This window comes from Pelecanus crispus, chromosome Z (genome assembly GCF_030463565.1).
Source record: "Pelecanus crispus isolate bPelCri1 chromosome Z, bPelCri1.pri, whole genome shotgun sequence".
Lineage (NCBI taxonomy): Eukaryota > Metazoa > Chordata > Aves > Pelecaniformes > Pelecanidae > Pelecanus > Pelecanus crispus.
Genome location: NC_134676.1, coordinates 64053548 through 64073855, shown reverse-complemented (window position 1 = coordinate 64073855; position 20308 = coordinate 64053548). Strand labels below are relative to the sequence as shown.

At 39.5% G+C, this 20308-nt stretch overlaps 1 protein-coding gene across 1 annotated transcript in view; it reads left to right on the top strand.

The window, feature by feature from the left end:
• Window positions 1-20308, top strand: part of MCC (MCC regulator of Wnt signaling pathway) — a 226300-nt gene that overhangs the window by 181397 nt on the left and 24595 nt on the right. Inside the window, exons 9-14 of the mRNA XM_075726865.1 lie at window positions 8861-9007; window positions 9333-9422; window positions 10104-10252; window positions 11969-12109; window positions 13320-13420; window positions 16035-16218. Coding sequence (XP_075582980.1) covers window positions 8861-9007; window positions 9333-9422; window positions 10104-10252; window positions 11969-12109; window positions 13320-13420; window positions 16035-16218 — 812 coding nt within the window. The remainder of the gene's footprint in view (window positions 1-8860; window positions 9008-9332; window positions 9423-10103; window positions 10253-11968; window positions 12110-13319; window positions 13421-16034; window positions 16219-20308) is intronic.

The window sequence follows — 20308 nt, the reverse complement described above, 5'->3', positions numbered from 1 at the left end:
CATCTTACGAATTATCGTAGGATTGGTTGAGGGCAAGCAGGCAGAGAATAGAAGCATGTGCATGTGAAATTTACTTACACAAATGCAGATATTGACACTACAAATGATACAGATCAATATTGGGATATCAAACAAGAAAAAAATAGATGGCCTTGAGGGTAGATTTAATAGAAAAAGATTTAAATTTCGAGTAGTATGGAACGCAAGTTAAGGTGCTTAAAAGTTGGTAACAAGAATTTATGCTGACAGCCCGGAGCTCCTCAGTAAAAACAGAAAAGGGGAAAGAATTGGTGTTTGTACCCTCAGGGATCAGCATGTCTGAGCCATTGATGCATGGTGGCAAATTCAATCCTACGATGTACCAGATTAAGTTATTTCCAGTAGAGACTGGAAAAACTGTATATAGAGAGTGGTGACGTTTGATCTGGAACATTTTATGTAGTTCTTAACCTGTTACGCTTGAAAAGGTTCAGTTTAAATTGGCAAAAAAAGAGGTAAAAGATGGTCAGGGAAATGGGAGGCTTACTTGGAGAAGTGACTTAAAGAGATGGTCCTGTTCAGCTTGGCAAAGCAAAATCTGAATTTGATTTCTCTTTACAAGTGCTGGAGAAAGCAAGTAAGAATGGGACCTAATGGCTGTTCAAACTTAGGGACAAAACTGGAGCAAGAACAGGTTAATATAAACCACTTGTGGCTATATTAGGCCAGAAATTACACTATGAAGTGTCTAACAGACAAGAGGATTGTGGTTCTGAAGAAACAGTAAGGAGTAAGGCTGCTGACTAACTACTTTGAAAATGGAGCTTTAAAACATTAAAGTTATGTTTGTATAATGAAATGTATGACTATGCAAGGACACCTATTAAAACCAGGATCATTACATTAGGATTGTATCCAAAGGAAAGCAAAAAGCACACTTTTAATTGGCCCAGTTAATACAGCTGCATTAATTCTAGAGCTAGCCTTAGTATCTCTGCACAAAACTGCTATGTTTTGTCTGGCCGCCAGCAGTAGCAGAGGGTTGGATTAGATGATGAGGAAAATGTTGTTTAGTTCTGTGTGTGCAGATACTGCTAGACGTGGTCAGTCTGTATTGGAATCCCCAGTGAACCAAGCATTTGTGGAGCCACACAAGTACTGGCTGTTACTGAATATTTCACAATTTCCTTAGTGTAGGCAGGGCCTAGGACTGAAAGGATAGTGTGTTAATGATGCTGACCTAGTAGTTTCTGGCCTGTCTATTGGAACTGTTAGCAGGGATGCTGCATGTGTTACCAATGTCTCTCTGTTACGGAAGCATCTCTGGTGGAAACAGAATTGAGGTCATCAACTTGTTTCATGTAAGCGGCTAGAGCAATTGGTGGATGATAACAGCAGTGGGACATTACTGACCCGAATTGTGTTCAGACTGCTGACCCTGGAGAGGGTAAGTCTTGAATTGCTCTGTAGAGATTGTGAGCTGTCTTTCATATGCAGCAAGCCAGTTTAAATGTTCATTCTTCTTTAATTAAGGAAATTCTTCTTGCACAGATTAGATAGATGTCTTGTAGACAACCCCAGTAGATGAAGGGTTAAAGTTAGATTGGCACAGAGCATAACAAAATCAAGCAGCCTCTATATTGAGGCACAGCTGGGGGGGGAGGGGGGTGTGTCAGTTGTTTTCATTTAGTTTGCACCTATAGAGGACTTTCTTGAAATACGGTTTTTAATATCATCCTGAACTTGGGGAACAACTGGTTTATTGCCCCCGCCAGAGAAGTTTGTTCACGACATATGACCCTGTCAGCAACACTGTAATTGTTGCATGGGAAACCATATTTGCATTTTTAATGTAACTTTGTGTCCATAGTTGCAAGAAAATAAATGTTTTCTTTGACATATTAAATATTTTCTGTATGCCACCTGAACTCAGAGTCACTTCAGATTATTTCCCTTGAGAGTGGGAAAGGAGATCCAACTAAAATTTAGTTATTGTTCTTCTCAAATTAAATTGGGTGAAGCGAATAAGCTTGAAGTTGACCAGATCAATAGGTCTGTTACTTTAGACCAATGTCTGTAATCAAGCAGAGTGCTTTCAATACATTTTTCTCAGGCTTGTTGGAGATTTAATTTAATTAGGTATTTACTGTGCTCAGTTAACAGATTGAGCCGCTTTCTAGAACAGTGGCTAAGAAGCAACATACGTATGGGGTTTGTTTCTCACAGGTCATTAGTAAATGAGGTAATTGCTTACTTCTGTAGGGTGCCTGCAGTGTAGCAGCTAATTTCATAACACAGAGGTTTATTTTACCTCTGTATGATATTGCTATATTAAAAATAAAGTCTGTTTAAGTCTGGGCCAGTCAACACCCTAGAAACTGCTTGCGCATAGCTGACCACAATCCTGAATCCAGTAATACCGATAAGATGCTGGGGAATTTCTGTGTCAGTTCATGGGATTAATATTATTATTACATGGGAATAAGGCTGTAATCAGGTCAGCACTATATACAACTGCTATATGTAGTAACAGGCTTAAATAGTAGTAGGAAAAATAATATTTTTGTTCTTACACAAAATCTCTTGTATCTACCAGGGGAGTCAGATGAGCAGCACTGATACAATATATAACCTCCATCATGACTGCAAATAAAAGTTGTGGGTTTTTTAATTACTGCCCATGAAAGTTGCCAGATGAGTAGTGCCTCAGCGCAGTCCCAAGCAGCCTGTTGGCGTAAGAAGTAGTGGGTGTGGGCAGTGTTCAGGCTTTCCCTGAGGCTGTTTTGAGGAACTAAGTCTAAAGTGAAAAGGCGGTTCCAGATCTGAAAGTCTGTAAAGTCTGTTCTCTACATAAGTCATATGTCAACTTGTTCAGTTAATCAAAGGCTTTTAGTTGTGAGGTTTATTCTCTGTCTGCTCCAAACTCAGCTGAATTCACCAAACTGACCAGAATAAAAACAGACTTAATATTTTAGCTATCTTCAACTTAAGACTTTCATGAAAACGTCATCTGCAGAGGAGTAGAAAAGTGCTGTTTTAATGCATGATCCCTCCAGCTGTCCAGATTGCTCCCACTGCAAGAAACTTCATTTTAGTATGAGCGCTAAATATCCCAAGATACCTTGGTCTTGCAAGGAGTTGAAACCTACCCAAACCACAGGAGGAGTCAGGTCCTTGACCTTGCAGGCATTCTTGAGCCCACACTGTTCTCAGATGACACAAAGCTGGCATGAGCAGCTCAGCTGTCCTTGTTTTGGCATCATTTGTGTTGGGATCAGAAGGTATTGTTCCAAATTGCTAGAGAACACTGATATGTCATGGGCCTTTAGAGATTATTGTCAGCTTGCATAGCTTAAAGTGATCCTTGAACTGTTCTGTCTCCTTGTCTCTTGGTGTGCACCAGAAACCTGAGGTAGCAGCCAAAAGCTATTTCCATTCTCTGCCTCCTTCCGTTGCATGGTATTTGCGTATGCAAAATCTCTGCTTAGCTGTTAACGAACTAGAGCTTTGCTTCTGGTTCCAAGCTTGTATGCAAATGCTCAGAGATTAATCTGAAATTAATGAGAAAAAGCCTGAGATAGGCTCACTGCCCTAGCTTGTGTTTGTTTCCGCTGTGTGCTAGCCTAGATCAGAACGCTTCAGTTGTGCTCAGAGCTTTTAGGGAATCCACCCTTCACCTCCCATGTCATGTCCTGCCACATCCTTGGTTTTCATTGCTTTGCATCCTTTATAGAGGTGCAACAGCCACATCTTTCCACATGGAGCACTGCATGGGGGACTGCTGTCTGAAAAGTGTCAAAAGCAGAGGAGCACTTGCCTGGTAACGTATTTGTATCACCCAGTGCACTCTCCTGCTACTTAAAAAATCTGTGTGTATAAACCCTAGTAGTGTACCTGTTCTCCCATAGCTTGTTGTGTCTGTGTGTTACTCCCTTTTTCTGTTCCTCAAAATAATTACTCAACCTGCAGATTCATTTTTAGATCTGCCAGAGGTATAGCACTCCTAGTGAAAGTTAAGTCCTTACATATTTCTTGAAAGTAGACATCTTTGCAGAGGAGGGAGATTCTGTAAATGCCTCCTTTGAACTGACGAGTGCAGATCTAAGCTCATTCAGCTCCAGAGAATTCTTTGAGGAGACGGCCCTTTTGTAAATACCAGGAAAGACTTCTTTACCATACTCAGTCAACTGCAACTGACAACCTGTAGGAAATCAGACCTTGTTAGCTCTGGTGCTCACAATTTAAGAGGGGCTGAAAATTATCTGGCTGAAAATAATCACCTCTAGGCCTGATTGAAAGGTTTGGGGTGCTTTAGGCTGGGAAGGACACTCACCACTCAGCAGCTTGAATTGTCACACTGGTATTTCATTTTCCATCTTCCCCTCCACAGAGATGCAGTATGCATGAGTAAATTAGAAAGTGGGAGAGGTATATTCACTTCCTGTCGTTTGTTGTACTTCATCTTCCTGCTCTGTATAACGGGAGAAAAATTGAAGTGGTATTACAATGCTGGGGAAAAAATGTCATTGAAGGGTTCAAAGATACTGCATGATGAAACAGGTCACAAGTAGGGTAGAAGGAAAAGAATCACAGGCATGCCCCTTATTTGAAACTGATTTGGTAACAAAAGCAGCAGGTGTCCTTTGAATGTCAAAATCAGTGACAAAAACAAGCAGTTTGTAGCTGTGTTTTTGTATTTAGGATATGTTAACAAACCATGTAGTTGTGGATATGCATGTGGAAAATACAAAGTAAAAACATGTTTCTTAGATTCATATTATAGATAATGAGCATATTCCACCAAAGTATCTTCTATAACCCACTATGCATTTCTGCAAACATGTCTGAGATGCCTGTTGATCACTTATGAAGTCTTTCATAAATCCAACATTACTGTAGTGTGTCAGCCCCTTTTCTCTTCTACCCTTGCTGTCTTTTTACTTAGTTCTTAAGGTACCAACAAAAAATTATGCTTTGTTTTTCCCTATTTCCTACTCCAGTTCTCAGCATTCAAAGGAAAAAATGAGAAATACAGCTAAACAATTGGTTCATATTGCTAAACATCAAATATTAATAAACAAAACTTCCAGTTATTTAAGTTTATATTAATAACTTGAGAACGTCTGTTTTTACCTAACATATCTTGGTATGTAGGATATCCATTGCTCTGAAGTCTAATGGCTCTGTTGCCTTGTGTCTTACTTAATGACACTGCTCCTGCTCTTTCCAAGGTTCCAGCGCTTCTTTAATTCTGTCATTCTTGGGACTTCTTCCATCTGTTTAGAAGATCTTTGCTCCTTCATTTTTTTAATTGTGAATTTCACAGTTGTTTCCCTGGATTACTCTTTTTTTCCTCTGCTCTCACTGCCTCTTTTTTTTTCTGATCATATAATTAGATCTGCCTGTTGGCCACTTTCCATGTCAGTTTTAGAGTTTTAGGACTTTATGGCAATTTTTATACCCTTCTGGATGTTTCAGTCTTTAAACTAGTATGACGCAAGGGCTGAAGAAATCTTTCTTTATATCTTTCTTTGTTATTCCTCCCCAACTCACAAATCCACATTTTCCTCTCTTTCAGTGGAACCTCTTTGGTTTTGTTTCTTTACTTGTCTTCACCCATCAGATTTTGCCAATTTTGTGATCCATTTCCTGTAAGATCTGCCCTTCCTCTCTCTCCCATTTCCAGGTGTTTATTGTGTCTCATGTGCAGTACTGCAAATACCTTCATTCTGCTAATAAATGTAACCTTCGGAATAGTTTATATTACATTGATAACAACACTTAAGACCGGTAGAAGTACTGAGCGGGGGGGGTCAGACAATTTTTAATCATACTATTTGAACTAGTCTTTTCATAACTCATGCATTCACCAATCCAGAGAAGAAACTGGCTCTTCTGAACTCTTTTTTTCTTGCTTCCTGTTCTTTGGTCTTCCTTTATTTTTCCTGTAGAATTACTGCTAGTGTGGAGAAGTACTTTCTGAGGACATGGTGCATACTGCTGTATTTATGGTGGAGGTTTTGGTGACCATAAATAGTTACCTAAGCTGTCTCTGGGCGGTCTGGTGGGTGGGCAACCCAGTCATGAGATTCTGACTTGGTGAATGTGTGAATTGTGAGATTGGTGATTTTACAGGTCAGACAAACTTGCTCTGTTATCCTGCTCAGAATTACCATCCAGTACTCAGCGTTGCTAAAGTTAGTGCAGTTATTTATAGCAATTAATTCAGCATGTAATTTCTCAAATGAAGGCCTGAATCAGTAAATACATCAAGAAGCATGAATAAGCAGACAGTTTCTTTAAGTTGTGGTTGCTTCTATGGTACAGTATTAAAGCAGTGACTTGCATAGACTGATAACTGTGCTGTGCTCTGAGTTTTCTTTTATAAATGCTTTCCTGAGCAAAGCTTTGTCTGGCTGCGGTCTTAGCTGTATTCATTTTTCTTTCTGTTGTTAATGTTGTTTTACAGATCCTTAAGAATAACTGGCTTTGTAATCATGACCAATAGTCACTGCTCAGTAATAAAACATACACTAAAGGAAACCTACCTGCATTAAAGTTTTATATACTATTGTCCTTACATAAGGTGGTTTTAAACTTTGGCGTCAATGGATGCTTAGCATTTTAAGCAACTTTAGCACTCTGTTTCCTGGTTGCCCTTAACTTTAGAATGTTACTTGCTTTTGGACTGCAATCTTCCAGGACTAGCTTCTGGACATAGGTGAATATTTTAGCAGTTTTTAAGTCAGACATTGAGGTAGGGATTTGATTTTATGAAGAATACATCCCTAGTGGTTTTCCTGTTTGTTTGCTTTTAAACATTGCTGTAACTTAAGCACTTGGGAAATTTAGATTGGAACAGCCTGTCTTAAAAGAAATAGCAATAAATGTGATTTTGATTTAATGAAGTTTTGGGGTTGCTTGTTTTCTAGTGTAAATGCCACAGTACAAGTCCTATTTGCACTGGCATTCCACATCTGCAACCAGAAACATGCATACATGGTTTATTTCAGTTTTATGCATATCAGCAGGCTGAAATGATTGGTTTGCATCAGTAGACCACTTCTATCCTTAAGGTTTGCATTAGTGCAGCTGTACCCATGTTGAAATTATATATGTCTGTATGAACAAAGGAGCCCTCAGCTGCAAATATGTGGAAGATACATGCTATGAATGTGCACTTTATACGCTCTGCACAGTTAACTTCATGATGTAATTATAGTTAAGATGCATAATTCTGGAGCAAGCACCCATATACATTTTTCAGCAAGTTACTTAAAACATTGGGGATTTAATTTAAGGTTTTGTGTACTTTATCTTTTTCTTAACAGAGAGACCAGTGGAATTGTTTGGACTCATTTTGTTTAAGGTGTAGCCCTCCTCCATGACTGAACAGGGAAGTTAAGAGTGCAGTTAGCCTTTATGTGCTCTTATTGTTGCCACCTACAGCTTTTTATTAGTAACATGCAATTGTTCTGCTCTGTTATGTAAAACACTTTTTTTTTTTTCTTTTTTGTAATTTGCACATACCTAAAAATTCTGTTACTTAAGACAGAACTCGGGCAACCTGACATTCAGTTTGAATATGACTGAGGGAGAGGCAGAGGTACGTTTCAGGGAACAAGCAGCAGACTGTAGGGGATTGTAGGAGGCATAAGATACTGCTTTGGTGACTGGAGAGAATTCCAGCTTCAAGTCTTTCCTCAGTGCAGTAGGTTGAAGGGAGCTGTGTATGTTGTGCAGAGAACATGCTGACTGCCGCTTCTTCAAGCAGAGATTGCTAAAGCACTGACCATGCACTTAGTATAAAATCCCACCTTTTTTTAGAGAATAGGAATCAGAGTTGCATTTCATGCTACAGGGGGATATCAAATGGACTGAGCTTTTATTTCACTACACTTTTGGTAAAATTTCACCAGTTCTGTTTTGCAGATGGACTGTTCCAACAAAATCGGCATAGAAACTGGCGTATTAAAGTAAATGCTCTATATTCAGGGAAATTTCCTCTTCAGATGGTTTCTTCCCCCTTCTCTCATCTCACACTCTTTGACATTCTGTGGGAAAAATGAGCTCTGTCGCTTTACTTTGTGGCATAATTGTTGTGTTAACCAGACCATTTATTCTTTGTCAGTTAAGAATTATTCCAAGGTAAACACTACAATCTTTAGCTCAGCTATACTTTGGCTCCTGCAGACTTTTTTTTTTTTGCCCTTTAGTCCTGAAAATCTTTTGACGTCAGTTCTACAAGTATCTGGTGTGTTATGAGGACCATGTAGTGTTTGCAGTGTATGTTTACAGAGAGCTTCTGCAGCCTGTTGGTTGGGTACTTAGTACTGGTATTTTCTTGGCTGTACATTACTCACTATAGGGTAGCTTTACTTAACTGTAGTTTTGAAAACATCATTAGCGTTTGAATTTCTTTGACCTTTAAATATGACAAAGTTATCCTGTGATATATTTACGTCAAGAGTTTTTTCACTGGAGCTTTCCATTAACAGCAGGATCTTGGTTTGATTTGTTTAGGCATCATAATCTTGGGCTGGAGCATTAGCTTCACCCCAGAGAGAATAATTTGTATACATATAGCACAGCTGCACTGAAGGCATTATATAAAACAAGCTGAAACTTTGAATAATTACTGTCCAGTATTATATTTGCATATGTCCACATTGCAAATAGTTTAAAAAACTGACAACAATGGAATTTTAAAACAACCTCCATTCATCTACTCCCCAGATGAAAACTTTGTGGCCACCACAGGACAAAATACAAATTCTGTGCTCAAGTCAGGAGCAATTAGGCTTGGCTAGACAATGAGAAAAATCTCCAAACTGTTTAAGCCATAAAAGTGGAAAAACCAGAACGTTATGTTTTATTGTAGGTTCGGGAACTGCAAACACGTTTGCAAAGCGTGCAGGCAACAGGTCCATCCAGCCCAAGCCGTCTCACTTCTGCCAATCGACCCATTAACCCCAGCACGGGAGAGCTGAGCACAAGCAGCAGTAGCAATGACATTCCCATAGCCAAGGTGAGCTATTGTGTGTTGCAGTAACGCTTCTCATTATCTGGGAGAAGCAGGCTTCATTTTGCACAGCTGCTATGCAAGCATGTGATTAACTGGGAGATATCTAGAATCCCCAGAGAGTTTTTTGGGGTCCTAAGTAGGTCCATGAACTTGAGCTGCAGAAAGGAATTAAGCGCTAATGATTGTAATTCTCTCAGTTAAAACACAGGTGTTGATTTTACGGTAGTTTACTTTGGGTTTGCAAGTGTAGCTAATGAACAAATGCATTTTGTGTAATCTTTATGGAGTGTGAGTTCCTGTGTAACATGTGCAGCATTCTGACTTACAGATTGCTGAAAGAGTGAAGTTGTCAAAGACAAGATCAGAGTCTTCATCATCTGATAGACCTGTCTTAGGATCAGAGATCAGCAGCATAGGGGTAAGGACTAATAATTATGTGCATGCATGACACCTGCTGAAGATGACCCATGTTCCATTAAAAGCAGCATTGTTTTCTTACTAAATAAATATATGAACTAATTAAACATACTTTAGAGGTTATTTTGAGAAAAATATTTCAACAGAGAATATTTCACCCAGTGTTAACATCTTATTTTCTCATAACTGGTGGCTGGAAATCATTCTCTGAGTGACTTCAAGAGGATAGTTTTGGAGTGAATTCCTCCAGAACATTATTCTTCAAGAAAAGACTGTTCAGTTGCATTTCTCAACTTCCAGTCAGCAGAGAACTGGTTTCTGCTTTGTAATGCCAATGTAAATCCATAACGCTGTTGTTACTGTGTGTTAATTGTTTCACTGAAGAACTTAGCTCTGACCTTTTGCTAAGCTTTCAAGCAAGTAAATAACTTGCAAAATAGGCTTTTTAAATGTATGATGAAATAGTGGGCTTCACCCTTTAGTTAGTAGAATGCTAAATCAAAATAGCTACTTAAAGTGGAAACTTGTAAATGTTCTACTCAATGTAAAATTCATAGTAAAAACTGAATAATGAATGCCTTGAATGAGTGCATGCAAGCAAATGCAGCTCTCAATGCAGACTGCCTATGGGAGGAATCCAGTGGTTATCTATTCACAATGATCTGTTAACTGCCCTATGCAGGTGTCTAGTACTGTGGCTGAACATTTGGCACATTCCCTCCAAGACTGCTCAAACATCCAGGAAATCTTCCAGACTCTTTATTCTCATGGATCTGCTATCTCTGAAAGTAAAATCCGAGAGTTTGAAGTGGAGACAGAGAGATTAAATAGGTAATGTGAAAAGTTAGATACGCTCAAATGTGTTGTCTGCTATTAACTTTGTTAAAGTTACTACTTTTGTATTCTTTTTAAACATTTCTTAGTTCAGTCCCAGCTCAACTGTGGTAGCTGCAGATAAACATGGGATGTAGTTGATGAAGAGAAGATTGAATCGTACGCTAAGGATTCTTTCCATTAGCATGACAGTTTGGTCATGCATTATTAGATCAGCATGGCACCTTCACCTGTGACAGCTTGCACTGTAGAGTGTCCTTCTCTGTGGCTGACCAAGTAGGCATGGCGTCTTGTTACATCACTGCTAGAAATAAGGATTACCATAACTTATCCTCCATCATTTGGGAATTAGTTTGCTTTGTTTTGTCCTGAAGAAACAGAGTTATAGCATTAACTGTATCAATGAATGTACAGATGTATATATACCAGTAAATAGACTCCTATCTGCAGAAGAAAGATTGCAGCTTTCTGGTTGCAGTTAAAATGCTGCTGGTGTTATTCTTCAATAAGCTCTGTCAAAACCAGTGCTTCCTGTCCTCTTTGGCACATAAAATAAAAACTGTGGATCGGGAACATGAGAATCCTATCTCAGCATGTTTCCGTCCAAGTTCTCTCTTCCCCACAGCTATCTCAAATTCAGACTGATCAGTACAATATCTCTTTTATTTGTAGCTCATGTTTTTGCAATGCTGCAAAATGTGCTCTTTTTTTCTTTCTTTTTTCTTTTTTTTTTTCTTTTTTCTGTGCGCTGCACAATTATGCTTTGACAACATGTATCCTTATAGGAGGTGTCAAAGAAGATATAGGAGGTGAAGCATCTGAGAGTTCTAGCAGTTAGGAAAGTCAGGGCTTTATTCTGATCACTGAAAAAATGGTATACTAGTCCTTCTTCTTCTTGTGTGTGTTAAGAAGTCAGTGATTTTAGAGTTCTGGATGGCACTGATTTCTTCATTAGCTACCTGTCCAAATTTTGAAATCATTTGCCTCTCTGTTTTCGGTGTATGTCTAACTCTTACAATTAAGCATAGTACATTGATGTGTAGTGCAGTTATCAGCAGTGAGAATAAACAGTAATACTGATATTCTGAAGCCTCATTTTCAGATTCAGAGTTAACCTCATTGAGAAGAATATTACAGTTAAGTTCTGATATGAGTTTCTGTTTGAGTATTAGCAGTGCTTTTGGAGATTTCATTGCCTCATTGAAACTTCATTCGTATTTTGGAAGTTACCTCTCTAATCACAACCAAAATACTACTTCAGGTGAAACAGTTATTCTGGATGTTCCAAAGAAAGGGGGCATTTATGCAGCTGCATGATCCCTACACATACCCACACATTGTACTAATGAATATGCCACTTAAAAAGCAAATGTGGCAGCAGAAAGTGAGGGATGGAGGCAGAAAAATTAAGCAAAAGGTTAATATGAAACTGTACTACACAATTTTGTGTCTACAAAATAAGGGTACAGCTTGCTGCTGTTGCACAGGGTTATGATTACATTTTATGAGAAGGAGAAGAGGCTGTCCTAAGAGAAATTACTATCCTCTTGGCTCTTGATATGGGACACAGAACTGATATATTTTGCCATCTTCATTAAAAACCTTGTGTAGACCAAATGGTATTTGTTGTTTTAAATTATGATTGTTCTAGAGTTTTCAGGACAGTGTCTGCAAGCTAAGCTTGAAGGTTGCAAATTACTTCCTTTTCTACAGCCGTATTGAGCACCTGAAATCCCAGAATGACTTGCTGACAATAACACTGGAAGAGTGCAAGAGCAATGCCGAGAGAATGAGCATGCTTGTTGGGAAGTACGAGTCCAATGCCACAGCCCTCAGGCTGGCATTGCAGTACAGGTACGTACCTACAGAGAGGGTGTCTCAACCAGAAAAAGAGGGAGCAGGGGAGACTTGATAGAGTCTTTGAGAGTGAAATTGTTGGTGTGCCATAGTAGTACTGTTTCTTTTCATGTCCTCCCTGGAAAAATGCCGCTTTGGCTAAACTACTTGCCAAACTACAGAGCTGAAGTTACTGATACAAGTGTATTTCAACCCTAGTTCACCAGCAGTAGTGAACTCAATCTAATAGAAATATACAGATTTATTTTTTTATTTTTAAATACTGAATTAATACTTGAATTAGGGATTTTATGTAGGCTCGAAATGTCTCTACTGTATCCAGTCTTAAGATACAGGTTCTCTGTATTAGGCTGGCACCTTTCACAAGACCAGTGGACCAAAAAATAGTATTATACTCCACATAATTCAGAGTGACTTCATATTACATCAGTTGGAATGTGGATGAATTGCTTGGTATTTGATTACAAGTATCTAAATTTGCTTTAAACTATATGTAAAAAGATGGTTGTGTTTAACTCCTTCAACTGCAGCTAATTTGGAACAGGCAGTTCTGGTCTTAAGGTAAATTGTGTGCCTTTTAGAGAATGTATTCTGTTACTATCAGCCTTGAGCAAATTACAAGAAAATGTAAATTGCAAGTAGCTATATTAATGTATATATTTTCAAAAACATGAGAATGCAACAGGAATGAGTGACTCACAACTGTATTTAGAAGCTGTTGTGTTTTAAGGAGGAAAACCTTACAGCCAGGAGACAGCAACAAGTATTTTTCTTGTCTTTTCTTCTTACTATACTTTGTATAGTATAGGTATATAGTAGAGTATAGACTACTGTATTTTGGGTAGTAAGAAGGCCTGCAAAAGTTTCTTAAAGGGATCATGTCAACCACCATTTGTACTGTTGACTGTTTCAAACATGCTTCTGGAGCTCACTTCACATCTTCTCACTTCATTCTCTTCTGTTTTAACTTGTTACATTACTTGAGGCCAACTTGGGACCATCGTAAAGAAGGAGAGACTTGAATGCTTGTGATAGAAGCTATGTGTGTTTTGTCATTTAATATCCCTGCTGCTAGACAAGTAGTAGGGAATCATGCAGTTCATCAACTACCTCTTCTTTTTTGTTGCTGTTGCAGGTATTCTTCCCCTCTAAATTGCAGATATATTTTGTGTAATTTTTGCTTTCTGTGGTTTGTTTTCTCTTTCAGTGAACAGTGCATAGAAGCATATGAGCTGCTGTTGGCATTGGCAGAAAGTGAGCAGAGTCTCATTCTTGGGCAGTTCAGAGCTGCAGGTGTTGGTTCTGTTGGTAAGATGTCAATGAATCACTTTATTTAAGGGGTTTTTTTTGCATGTCAGTTATCATTAGAGTTAGTTGTAATGGTGAATCATCTCATAACCCATCACTTAAGAATGCTCTCTGGTCTTTTCTTGGTTTTAACTAATTAAATCATTTTACACGCCCAAAAAATAGGGGAAAAGAAAAAGAGAGACTGGCATTAAATCATAAAATTCACCAGCAATTTAAATTAACCTATGTATACTATCACAAGGGAATGCCTATTCTGGCAGTGGTGAGGGTGCTACAGGCATGCAACTGTACAGAGTGGAATATTAAACGATACTCATGAGCATATGTGGCTTAGGGCCATACAGCTGTGGTAACTGCAAGTACAGATTTTGTTTGAACCAGCAACATTGACCAACCCCTGTATCTTGAGTATAGTCTATGAAAAACTAGGACTAAGACAATACAAAGGTAGCATTGAGTAGTTACCAAAAAAATGGCTCTAATTTTTCACCCCACATTTTACCTTTGCTCTGAAATTTTAAAACATTCTATCTTATGTTTTACTTTGTTGTCAAGGATGTTAGCCTATATGTTCTGGATTTTTCTTATTTTGTGGGTAGTGAATCTTGTGGCTAGTTGGTTGTGGTTTTTAATATGCTACTTGCCAAGTAATGGAATGAGCCACTGTCACAGGTACAGTTCAGAAGTGTTTGGAGCTTGATGTTTCTGCTGGCTTCACTTTTGTGATAGAAAGAGGTGTTTACACAATGAACACTAATCTGGGTTTTATAGTCCCATTCCTTTCACTGATAGGAGAAGGTAGCCATAGTAATCTTCAAGTAGAAAGAAGAGAAACTTTCAGAGGGAGAAGAACAGCTCTTTGTGCTGTGTGGAGGCATAGTGACTGCCTGGTTGAGACAGTATTATAGGGCTAGCTGCTCAGGAATCACTGAAATGTAAACGGAAAGCTTTTAGAGACAGAGTGACCATCTGGCTTTAGAGCCACAGGACTGCCATGGTCAGCCTCTTGTTTCAGATGATTAGATGCACTCAGCCCACAGTCGCTGTACTGCTAACCATGCCCCTTATTTTGTATCTCTCCCAGTGCTGGAAGCTCGCCCTTATGTTGCTGTGTTGGCCTGTGCAGTGTGTGCCATACACTAAACATTAGAGTGGATGTCTGAGATTTTCATCCACCTTTCTTCCAGACTCTGGTTGTTCCTTTCCACAATGTGTTAGGGAGCTTTCCCTGCTGACAGAGATCAATGGCCAGCAAAAGTGAATTTAGTCTTGGATTTTCTATTCACATAGGTGGCAGAAAGAAATCTTAGAAGGGAGAAATACTGTGGGTTTGAGTAAGGTTTCATCTCATGTGCATTTTATGAAAGAGAGTGTAGTTTAGTTTTTAGATAGGTGTCTGTCTACAGCTCTTAATTATGGTATTATCAGTTACAGCCCTGCAATAGAAATAGTGCCAATTTCCTATTACATAACACAGCTTGGAGGAAGTTGTGTTTGGTTTATGTACCTTTACTTCACCATGAAATTTGATTAAAACACCTAGATAAAGTAGCAGATTTTTGGTTTAAAGATCAGTCAAGTTTTATATCAACATCTGTGAGTGCAAAATTCATGGAAGTTGCTTCTACATCACTTAGACCTGAGCATATCCAGCTGCTCTTAACGGAACATTCTCCCTTCCTTTCTTACACATTAATGTTATTTCTAGTGCATGCACTTTGCTTAGTAAGTGTGAAGTATGGGTAATTTGTCTTTGACTCAAGTAAGGATGAAATGAAAATCTGACATAGAGAAACTGTTTTTTTTTTATATTCTCTGACGTCTTTGCATTGTATTTGATAAAGTATGAATGTATTGTCGCTTTGTTCAGACTTTCAGTGTAGCCACTAATGTGTCTTTAACGATTTGACTCCAGCTGGAGTTAGGATTACAGTAGTGACAGTGGTGGTTTCTGTCTTGCCTCTGCTGAAGGGATGTGTTACCAGCTGCATAGATGCTGCATAACCACTAGAAATTATAGCAAATGAATAAACTCCAGTGCTAGTTTTCTTTTGTTTTAGTATGCATGACTGTAAACTCTGAAAGACTGTAAATTCTGAAAGGCTGCTTCTAAGCAGTAAGGCAATTCTTCCAGCTGGAAAGGTTACCTGTAAGAAGGTGTTCTGGTGAACAATTAGGCTTGAGATAAAGGTTCTTGTGAGAAAATTCACTGGAAATGACCACACTGTGAAACAGCACTGGATTGATTGGAGTAAGAGTTGTAATTTAGGCTGAGGCTTTTCCAGTGTATTATTAATTTGAGCATCCTAACCTAATCCTAATGCACAATGCACACCCTTACAAACACACAAGCTACCTAAGATAAAACGTCACTTAAGACATGTACCCGGAGCAACAAATACCTGGAGCTTGTGGCTGGGAGGGAGATGTATTCAGGCTAGTAGCCCAGTTACCACTGATGCTCACACAGAAGTGAAGCTGCTTGTACATCACCGACTGGTAACCTGTTGTCATCATCTTGGTATAAACTGAGAGCACATAGAAGCACTTTTGCCTTAATTTCTCTCACGCTCCTCAAAGCTCTGAAACAGATTGTTTGCTTGAAAACTAGGGGACCAGACAGGTGATGAAAACATCACCCAGATGCTTAAGAGAGCTCATGACTGCAGGAAGACAGCTGAGAATGCAGCAAAAGCCTTGCTGATGAAACTAGATGGGAGCTGCGGAGGAGCTTATGCAATCACTGGCTGTAGCGTGCAGCCCTGGGAAAGCCTGTCATCCAACAGCCACACAAGGTAACTGCAACTTATCTGCTCTCCTAATCCCCAAGTGTTTGATTTCAGACCAAAAGTTATGTTGTACTGTGTTTGCTGAACTAAGAGCAAAGGTCCTGCACAGGGGTCGGGGCAATCCCAAGCACAAATACAGGCTGGGTGGAGAATGGATTGAGAGCAGTCCTGAGGAGAAGGACTTGGGGGTGTTGGTTGATGAGAAGCTCAACATGACCCAGCAATGTGTGCTCGCAGCCCAGAAGGCCAACCATATACTGGGCTGCATCAAAAGCAGCGTGACCAACAGGTCAAGGAGATGATTCTGCCCCTCTACTCTGCTCTTGTGAGACCCTCACCTGGAGGACTGCGGCCAGCTCTGGGGCCCCCAACATAAGATGGACATGGAGCTGTTGGATTGAGTCCAGAGGAGGGCCGTGAAGATGATCTGAGGGCTGGAGCACCTCTCCTGTGAAGTCAGGCTGAGAGAGTTGGGGTTGTTCAGCCTGGAGAAGAGAAGGCTGCGGGGAGACCTTACAACCTACAAAAAAGCTGGAGAGGGACTTTTTGCAAGGGCATGTAGTGATAGGACAAGGGGTAATGGCTTTAAACTGAAAGAGGGTAGATTTAGATTAGATATAAGGAAGAAGTTCTTCACTGTGAGGGTGGTGAAGCACTGGAACAGGTTGCCCTAAGAACCTGTGGATGCCCCATCCCTGGAAGACTTCAGGGCCCGGTTGGATAGGGCTTGGAGCAACCTGGTCTAGTGGAAGGTGTCTCTGCCCATGGCAGCGGGTTTGAATTAGGTGATCTTTAAGGTCCCTTCCAACCCAAACTATTCTGTGATTCTATGAACTACCTCCCTCACATCAGTCCACTGGCTTCTTTGCTTTGATTTGTAAGTCACCACGCCTCAGTGGTCTAATGGTCTTTAGACTTTGAGCAACTCCAGCCAAGAAGGGTGTTGTATAAATTTATTGCAAGTGGGTGACTCTGAACTTTGATCTTCCTCATAAAGGGCAAAACTATTACATTTGTTTTACATCAGTGACTTTTGCTGTTTTATTGGAACTCGAATCATGTACTTCTCATTCATATCTATTGTATGCAGACAGCACAGACGTACAGAGAACCAGAGATCAGAAGTATGCTTCCATAGGCGTTCTGGAGTGCTCAGAAATTGTTTTCTAAATGTTGCAAATCCAGCCATTTTGTTTTAAGCCATTTCCTCTCCCTTCTCATTCCCCTGTGCCCCCTTCTAAATTCTTCCTTCCCATGCTGTTCTTTCACATGTGGAGTGGCAAATGAACATCATGACAGGCAGAGTGGATTCTTCCAGGAAAGGCTCGATATTGCAGTTTTTCTGAAGACCTATAAAAAAGTGAAACTTCAGTGAGCTATTATTGCAGAAGTGTTCCAATTCAAATACATCTGCTAGCAACTTCATTTTGAGTCGTTGCCTGCCTGCAGTGTAATTGTACTCTGTGCAGTGAATATGTGTGCTTGTGTATGGATACAAAATTGGCAAGCATCCTGGATAAATATAGATGAACATTTTTCTTTTTAAAAGTTATTTTGGTTTCTCAGATTCACTCTCAAACTTCATTTTAATTCAGTTTTTGAGCCAGTTCTTTATTCAAATGCTGTCATTTTTTTGACACTTTTAGAAGTTTATTTTAGTACTATATCATTTCCTCTTCTTGCTGATGCCTCCTCCAAAGGATCTTATTTCCTGCCATGTGACTAGCATGGAATAGCTAAAAAGCAAGCAAAAAGGTGACCTGAGGGAACAGGGTCCAAATGTGCAGTGAATTTTAATGTTTTTTCAAAGAAGTTTTATGGTGCACTTTCAGTCCCAGAAAGTTGTATCTTTATTCAGAAATTAATGTGGCAGCATCTGCGCTAGCAACACATTGATCAGTCATTGTACCAAAAGTATTTACTGGCCTTGGAAAGAAGTTTTACAAAGCTGTTTCAAATACTTGACTTGCCTCAGTGTGCATGCATGTATGCTGTATCTACACCTGTGTGAACATGTTGAGTGGCCGCACATAGCAACACCTCTACCTAGGCTGAGCTTGTTTTCCATTCTATTATTTGAAAGCGTCATTTTTGGTTGTTCATAACTACCTCAGTGTTTCAGCTCCTTGTGAGATATCTGGTATGTAGTCAAGGCATTATTTTTTTTTCTTGAAAACAGTTTAGGTAGTTTCCAGTAATGACGGGCGGGAAATTGGCAGGGGGAGCGGGGTCTAGGGTGGGAGTGGTGTTCTTGTTTTAGTGTTTATTCTCCTTGCCTTTCACTGAAAGTGTTTGGTAGGAATATAGCCTTTACAGTCCTTGCTTTGTTGAACATCATTTTTGGTTTTTTTGAGGGGGAGGATAAGGAAAGGGAGGTGTGTGCATTTGGGGAGGAAAATCATCCCTCAAGCTCATTGTTTATCGTGAACTTTTGGTGGTCAGCTGGCAATGTGTGTATGTGTGCACGTAACATATTGGCTGAATGGATGAAGTTTCAGCAGAGTGTGATGAAAATGGTATAGGATTCCAAATTTCATCAGTGTAAACTGTGTCATGAAATGTAAAAATGCAAATGTAGATGCTTCTGTGTGCAAGAGGGATGTTTTAGCTTGAGTCATTATCATTGTACGATAATTCTTTTATGGCATGGAGCAAGGTATTGTACTCAATAAGGTAACTGTTACTGTCTGCTTTGATATATGTGGAACAAGAGAGAGAAAAGCTTCTCTCGCTCACCCGAAGGGCACAGGAACTTGGCATAAGGGCATCCTGATCTTATCATCACTTATACAGTCATCCCTCCCCACCCCCCCAATCTAATTTGTCTTTGTCTAAACATACAAATCAATGAAAATATTTCTGAAACTTTAGCTTCTCCTTGAAATACAAATTTTATCTTCTTTTCTTCTGTTGTGTTCAAGTGATATGTGGTAGAGGTGTTCTCAGATTTCTCCTTCCTGTGGACCCTGTCTGAAAATAGAGGCATCCCCTCTTCATCTTACAGACACATGACACTGTGCCAGCCCATAGGTAGAAAATCCATGTTGGTTCAAAAGGCACACACTTTTCTATATTTATATCAGTAAATGTTCTATCTCATGTTTAAAAAGTTGAAGATTTTGTCTTTAACTCTCCTCTCCCTACCATTCTGGATCCTTTTTATTTCTTTCCTGGACCCTGCTCTTGCTTTTTGGAGTTATCCTCCCTATGTTCCAGCTCTCTCAACCCATTCATGCATGCTCCTGTATCACTTGGCTCCCTGCTGCTCTAGGCAGACACCTCATTGCCACAGACCTCCAGCCCTCTGATTCTTTGATGTTGATGGTTTCCATTTCCTTTCCTTTTCCATTACAATAGCAATCCAAGCAGAGATAGGAAAGCAGACTGCAAATTTCTAGCTGTTCCTGCAGGCTTAATGTTTTTTATTTGTCTTAAAGAACTTGGCAGTCTATAAAACTGGGGAGTAGAACAAGCCCACATCACTAGTGAGTGCTGTGTGAACCACCATTTGGGGACCACTGCACTGAAATGAAAACATTCTTACATTATGTGCTTCAAACATATTCTGAATCTGCAAGACTGACCTTTTGCCATAGCAGTTTTAGTGTTGCAGACTTTTAGTTGCAGATATGTATTGCTACCTTTTTCCTTTGAAACCAACTGAGTAAAGAGGTAGTGGGATGATGAGAACTCTCCTTTGCTGAGACTTGTGACAAATGAGTAATTCTCCCTGCTGTTCAAAATCCTGTAGAATAGGGACTTATAATGGAATTGTTGACCCATCCTTAGCTTTCGCATTTCAAATGAGATTCTGAATGTCAAATCACTGAACACATTACTGAGAATAAATGCTTGGTGAGCCACTGGTGACAAGTGGTTAAAGACTGTAAAAGGGAGCAACTGAAATGAAAAGAAATGAAATGCAATGAAAGAGTATCACAGAGGTTGTTACTTGTGAAGTGAATAAAAATAATAGCAAGCATCTCAACTCATTTGGCTGGCAGCAGCACAATAATGTTGCCAATTCATTTTTTGAAAACAGAAGTAGGTCTGCAGGGTAGTTGGAAGTCATAATTATTTTAATGGACAGAAGCTA